Source organism: Thermobia domestica, chromosome 9 (genome assembly GCF_964235325.1).
Source record: "Thermobia domestica chromosome 9, izTheDome1.hap1.1, whole genome shotgun sequence".
NCBI lineage: Eukaryota > Metazoa > Arthropoda > Insecta > Zygentoma > Lepismatidae > Thermobia > Thermobia domestica.
This window is the reverse complement of record NC_137462.1, coordinates 136,231,484-136,238,781: the sequence shown is the minus strand read 5'-3', so window position 1 is coordinate 136,238,781 and position 7,298 is coordinate 136,231,484. Positions and strand designations below refer to the sequence as shown.

The following is a 7,298-nucleotide window of genomic DNA, read 5'->3' as shown; positions in this document are numbered from 1 at the left end:
AAATACGCAATTTAGAAGATAGTTCTTATATTAGTATTAAAATGAAGCCTCATGCAGTATTAAAGAATTGAAGAGTCGAGTCTGAAAGGAAACGTAATTAATTCAAACTAATATTAAGACCTGCATATCCTATACAGTCAAGTCAACCTAAATAATGATTATTGCTTTCAATTTGGCATGTTTTAAAATTGGATTATTTTAACGTCATTAGTTATTTTAATATTAGTTATTTTAAACAATAGTTTGGCTGTTACTGAGAACATCTGAATGTTTGTCACCAAGCTATTGATTGATTGAGAAACTATATCATAGAAATCAGTTCTGGATATTATTGTTTTCTTTTGAGATTTTATCCATCTTTAATAATAACCCTAAATCAGGGGCGGATCCAGGACGGATTTTTGGGAGGGGCGGTGGGTTGTAATACTGCTACTTAGAGCTACTTTTAGATAGCTTCAAACTCTGGAATGGGTTTTATTTATATATAAAATTAAAAAAAAAAACTTCTCTCTTCCGGGGGGTGATCATCGCTGAATCCGCCACTGCCCTAAATTTCATGGACTCAGCTTTTTTCTCAGCATAATCTAAACCAAAATTTAAATAATCAACGTTACGTACTCTCATGTGCTTACACTTATCATGAACTCATGCATTACTAGAAGTGTAAGCATACATACACATAAATTACTTAAAGGTGCCACTGTGGCTCAGTGGAAGAGCGTTCACCTCTGGTGCTTGGGGTCCGGGGTTCGATCCCAGCCTCCGCCAAGTGAACTTTGTGGTGGACAAAAACATGGGTTTTCTCGGAGTTCTCCCATTTCCTCCCACTTTCTTCATTCCACCATTTCATTCATTACTCATAATCACCGCGGGACGTAAAACTCAAAGATTTCATTTTTTTTACAAATTACTTAAACTGTAGATAAAAACTTGTAGCAATGTTACGTGTACACCACGTAAAGGAGTTTTGTTCATACAACACGATAATTTCTCAATAATTATACAAACTGAAAGTGTAGTAGTTTTCTACAATATTCGGTTTCAGTTCGAAGATTAGAGCGGAGATGGAATATAATTTTGGGGTGCTTAATTAACTGCAGAAAAACCGATCCTCGCTTTATATATATACAAGCCTTTGGCCAGCTGGGGGCTTCGCCCCCAGACCCCCGTATTTGCTCGGCCTACGGCCTCGCATGTCATATGTTCGTGCCTTTATTCTTAATGTTTCCTTAAACCGGCCCAACATTCCCAGATATCATATTTATCATCCTTTGCTCCTTAATACTCTGCTTAATAACTCACAGTTTATTTTTTTTATAGCAACCTTTGTTTTGTCAACCACAATTTATCGACTTATTATATAATGAATGATGATGTTGGATTCTCATTTTCAGAGGTTTTTTTTTCTTATTTATAATTTTCGAAAAAGAAATCTGGGATTTTTGTTCGACCATAACTCTTGCATATTTGTAAGACAAAGGTCGATTCTTTTCCTTGTAACTTTGTAGTATTTCCACACCACCCCTGTGGTATCCTGCTACACGCATACTCCTTTGAATGAAAGCTTTTGCTTCGTCATGTCTTTCGTATACTAAAAAAACTGGAACGTAAGTGGTATTTGTGTCTGGGAAGGTTCGTATCATAGTGTGAAAATGAAGTTCAATGTGATTTGTATTTGCACAGGTACCAAGCATTCTCCATAAAGAAGCTTAAAGGGATTTCTTTTTGCGTAGACTCTTATGTTACTATCAAGTATAAGTGAAAAGGAATTTTTGCAGCAGACATGTATCATACTCCGAAATGAAAGTCCAATGGTGTTGTTCTCTGGGTAATTCCATAGCTATCACTCACTAAAAGGAACTATCGTAGAAGTTGTGGGTATACAACATTCTTTACAAAAGCGGTTCCTTCAATTATTCTTTCAGACTGAACCAGTAACACAACTGAATCCCTTGATCGGACACGTCCAAGTGCGACGTACAGTTGGCCGTGAGCGAATACGTCACTGCGCAAGTCAACTCCAACAAAATCAATTGTTTGACCCTGACTCTTGTTAATCGTAATAGCGTAAGCAAGTCTAAGAGGAAACTGCCTACGATACATAGTCAAAGGACTGTTGGGCTCAATAGGCGCTTGAAAAGTAATCCGTGGTATTGAATACAGCACAGAACTATGAGGTTTTCTCACTGTTATGAGCCGCGGTGATATATCAACAATTATGACTTTAGTGCCGTTTAGAAGCCCATCATCGAAGTGCAAATTCCTCATTATCATGCAAAGTGCGCCTTTTTTAAGTTCCAGGTTGTGATCTGGTACTCCTTTGGCATGGACGTTAGCGAGGGCCTCTGGAGTAAGAAAAAAGTCATCGACGCAGCTTTCTTCCACGTAATTCACGCTCAGCAAGTGAGATGAATCCCCAGGTAAGCTTTTTAAGATTGTTGCGTTTACAGAGTCAACATTTTCATTGTTTACACAAAGAATTGCTCTCCTTGCGCAAGTGTCAGGTTCATACAATACATTTTGAGGGAAATTTTTTTCAATAAACAAAGAAACATTAGTGAGGTATTGAATCTTCGGCAATGGTACGAGTTGAGCTGCATCTTGAACTTCACCGAAATTGATAGGAGGTAGTATACCGTCACCAATATGCAAGAGAAAGTTGGTAAATGAGGAATCATTCTGTATTCTTAGATTTTGTTTAAGACTGAACTGTTTAACTGACGACCATATAGGAGAGAAGCGAAGAGAAGCTTGAATTACTTCAAGATTGGTACGAGCAGTTGTAACAACTGGAGGGATCTGTCGAAAATCCCCGGCAAAAATCACAAGTTTCCCACCAAATGGCAAATTTGTTCTCATTAGGTCTCGCAATGATCTCTCGAGAATATGGATTAATGCTTTATGTGCCATTGGTGCCTCATCGTAGATTATAACAGATGCTTCCATGATTAATTCTGCTCGCTGACTCCCTCCCGTAATTCCCCAAAATTCCATGTCATTACTTAAGTTTAAGGGCAACTTAAACATGCTGTGCGCTGTCGTGCCACCTTCATAGTTCTGAGCAGCGATTCCAGAACTTGCAGTGCAAAGAACTATGCGACGGCTTAGGCGTAGTTTAGCAGTGAGAACATTAAGAAGCAGAGTCTTTCCCGATCCAGCAGGCCCGTCGATAAAAATGACATTTGAAGACTCATTGGTGTGGGGATTTTCCAGGAAATTTGTGACATATTCAAGTACATTTTTCTGGTCCTTACTGAGTTTAGGAAGCCATTCCTCGAGAAAAGAAGTAAGCTGACTTACAGAATATTGCACCTTCTCTCGATCAAGTTCAGTTAACTCGTCTTGAACATCAGGAAGCCCATGTTCATAAAGGCGAGATCCATGTCGTCGAAGGCTTCTGTCGATTTCACATAGTATTACTGTGTAGGCTCGCTCTGGATTATTTAAATACTTTTCTAACATATCTTCTGCCAACAGATTTTTAAAGTTGTTCCACAAGTCTGCGCCCCTTGCCCCAGCAACAAGAAGAAGAACGAAGAACATCCTAAGTCGGGCGCCAGTCATAAACTGTGAAGCCTCCTCTAATGCTCTTTCGTACTCCTGCTCATCATTAACCAACCCCAGAGCTCGTGCAGCACCTTGTAAGGTAGTACAACCTTCACCGCCTAGAGATATAAGGTCGCTGTAGCCTCTACATGGAAAGTTGTTCAAGAGCATTCGTAAGTAGAACTGCTCTCCTCTGTTAGGGGCTACCCAAATCATTCTCGCCACCATCTCTCCACGCTGCCTCTTGGTGATGAAATGTACTCCATCAGGGTGGGGGATCACTCGAACACTACACGACCCTGGTCGTTTTGAATGCACGATATACCGTTCGAAAAAAGTCCAAATAAGTTAGATTGTCAAATTCAGGTAATGTTGGTCGAGAAAAGTACAAAGTAAGATTAGAACATGCTCTGCTAACAGCATCGATTTCATGGCCCGGTCGGAAAACAACAGACTGGTAGCCCTCCAGATGCACAGGAAGCTGGATGACATTAGGTTCACGGCCAGTCATCTCAAATTCCAATGTATGCCACGCAGCTTCACAGGCCCCAATGTAGCGTTTTGTAGCATAAAGTTCTACTTCATCGTTCAACTGTTCTTCCGGAACAACTGCAACGCGAGCCTCATCCGGTCCCTTAGTTATGTATTTGAATAAATACTTCACGATCTTACGAGTTGAAGCAATTTCAAGGTTTATGTGGCAGTCGTACTTGAGTAGAAGAGGAGCATTATAAGGCACAACCCAAGAGTCATTAACCTGTACGTACTTCCCACCAGAGGTAATTTTAGCACTGTTAGAACTATCCCTCCTGTAGTGCACAAACCCTCTCTCATCTACATGCGTCACTTCAATATGAGGCTTAGGGAAGCGTTTCGTGCACTTTTTCTCCTTACAGTCCCAGCATGGAAGATCTATGCGATTAGGAGGTCCACAAGGGCCGTGCATCATGTGTCTCAATACAAGCTCCCTCAATCTCCCGCCTGCCTCGTCCGGTGAAGGGATGTTGGCCCGAACAACTTGATCAATTTCAGTGTTTTGTCTCGGCCCTCCCCCCTCAACTCTAAAACACACATGTGAGTGAGGTAAACCACGCTTCTGGTACTCCACCACATAGAGTAAATAAACTTTCCCAAAAAATGTCCCACTGCGCAGATCACGTAGCAATTCCAATAGTTTTAACTGGAACACTCGGCATACCAAACTGGGTGAAGCTTTGGTGCCGGGAGGAGTGGACTCCACAATTTCATCCCATTTCGGATTACATGTCATGATAAGGAAATATGACGGTCTTCCTAATCTCGCTACGATACACATTCCATCCATATATTTAGTCTTCATATATCTTGGCCCACCTGTGAACGTATTTGGAAGATAAACACGGCCATGAACAATACCACCCTCCCCTTGAATAGTTTCGTCAGTCGCTAGAGCCCGCATAGTGTCTCCCTGTTTCTTTGTCAACATTGAAGTCTGTAGTTCGTGCAAAGGAGCAGATCGTATATTCATAGAGTTGTATTTATTTTGCATACCAGAAATAAATCGTAGCCTCTCCTCTTCCACACGACTGTACATATCTACGAGCCACTCCTCCGACAATCGTCCCAGCGTAGAAAATCTTGGTTCTGATAACAACAGGCGTCGGTAGTATTTAACTTGGGATAGCTTTTTCCCCTTTTTATCCAACAGTCCGATATACCAGCTAGGTGTACCATGTGGATAAAGGAGAGGGTACTGCAAAGACTCGTACAACGGATGAAAGATGTCAACTGTGTGTGGTTTTCTAGCGCCTATTTTCCAAATAACAATTTGACGGGAATTGTATTGTTCTTTTTCCGTACTCAAGATGGCAGCTATTTCTGTTCCTCTAGGAACATCTCCTAAAATAGATCCATGGGTGCGTCTACATGTAGGTTCGAAAATCAAATGAGCATAGTCTGAAGGTTCTTGGCTCAGTTGTTTCAGCAGACCAATGAAAGGGTTAACAGCATATAAATACTTTGTGATTGCTTCAACAATGACTTCATTTAAAACCATTCCCTTGGCAAGTCTCATACGCTCTTCTCCGTCATCAATGTACATGCCACATGGATTATTCGATGCAGTGTATGCTAAATCAAATACTCTATGATAAGTACGGCCTTGTATTTTTAAAAATGAAACACCTGTACTCGGATGCTTAAAACCATGAGATACTCCCAGCGCACTAAATGCAAAGATATTGTTGTACGGTCTAGGTTGTTTTAAAAACGGTGGCATAGTATAGAAATCGCTGTCAAGTTGTGGAAAATCAGGTACAATGTAAGCATTTTCACCGCAACACCACTTTTTACGAGTTTTTTCTTCATGAAATAATGGAGCTTTACAATATTGACATTTGAAACAGCCAGGGTTTAGAAGTGAAATAACTTTCAGTTGGTACTTCAGGATATTATTAAGTTGAGCACCACTGTAATGGCCAATGAGACTTCCTTTCCTTATTGTTCCTGGAAGATGGCGGGACCGATTTTGATCATTTTTAAAATTTTCATGTGTTTCGACATAACGTCGAACTGCATCCCTATGCTGTTCCTCTGGACTAAAAGGCGACTGCTTAGGTCGACCCACGCCTATTTTCTTTTTAGGACGACCAAGGGTACTGCTTTTGATGTCTATAGCACACAAGGTAGGCCAAGTTGCAAATTCTTAGCAGTTTACAGAATTCAAAACTACATTGTGTTGGGAATAAGAATTTTCAAGTTCCAAAGTAACCTGTTTTAGTATATTAGAATTCTTATTCTTTCGGCAACCTACTGCTTTCTTTCTTGGACGACCAGACCTTTTAGGCACATTAGAAGTCAAGGGTGAAGGTAATATAACAGAATACTTACAATCACTCTCATCAATAGGAAGTTCAGGTGGAATTGAAGTGGCTTTTGGTGGACGACCCAACTTCCTCTTTTTTGGTCTCCCACATTTAGAAGTAGAAGAGTGTTCAATACGTAGAGGGGATTCAGCAACAAACCTAGTTTGAAGTGGTGAAACATATAGAAGAGCTGGTGAAGAAAGTGGTGTAGTAATTGGCCTCAATAGACTGAAGTGACCACTCTCGCGCGGTCCAGTGAGCAATGCGATAATCATATCCCACTCACGGTTGCCCTCATCACACAGTACTTCCTGACCCTCTATGATAATGAAACGTCGCTCAAAGAGAAGAGCAGCAGCCATGAACTCCACATAAGTAGCAAACGTGTAAGGCGAAAGCATGTGTGCCTGATACGCATCTACTGTCATTGGTTCACCGGTACCATGGTGTAAGATAAAGGGACCATAGAAAGCGTAGTGATCAACTATGTATTGGACCACATCTTTACGTACGTTCATCGCATACTCTTCAGTACCAAACAATGCCAAACTAAATGTCCGGAAGAAACAAGCCCCATCCCCACGCACATTGTGCACATGAAACTTAGTTATTTGTTGATCAATGCATAACTGGAGATTATTCATTATGATTTAATCAAATAATAATTGTTAAGGATAAAGTAGTTTTATATATAATTAAGAATTGCCAAACGACGTAAACTATTTGAAATATTACTTCTTACAGCAATTCTCTAAGTTTGTACTTTAGTAATGTGGTTTTCCTCCGAAGAGGAAGCACAGAAAGTAATCGTTAGCCGATAGAAAGGCCTAAGTCGTCAACTTGTTTCAAGTATCTCTGCCTCCGAAGAGGAGAGTATCAAGATAAATCGTTAAACCTAAAGAATAGCAA

The 7,298-nt window shown here is 40.4% G+C and overlaps 2 protein-coding genes across 2 annotated transcripts; both read right to left on the bottom strand.

Moving 5' to 3' along the window:
• Positions 1-1,860: 1,860 nt before the first annotated feature.
• LOC145661034 (ATP-dependent DNA helicase PIF1-like) lies at positions 1,861-3,762 on the bottom strand. The gene has a single exon (XM_081726470.1). The coding sequence runs from the start codon at positions 3,760-3,762 to the stop codon at positions 1,861-1,863; it is 1,902 nt and encodes a 633-aa protein (XP_081582596.1).
• Positions 3,763-3,835: 73 nt separating this feature from the next.
• LOC145661032 (uncharacterized) lies at positions 3,836-5,803 on the bottom strand. The gene has a single exon (XM_081726469.1). It carries the CDS (start codon positions 5,801-5,803, stop codon positions 3,836-3,838), a length of 1,968 nt encoding a protein of 655 aa, XP_081582595.1.
• Between the last annotated feature and the right edge of the window lie 1,495 nt (positions 5,804-7,298).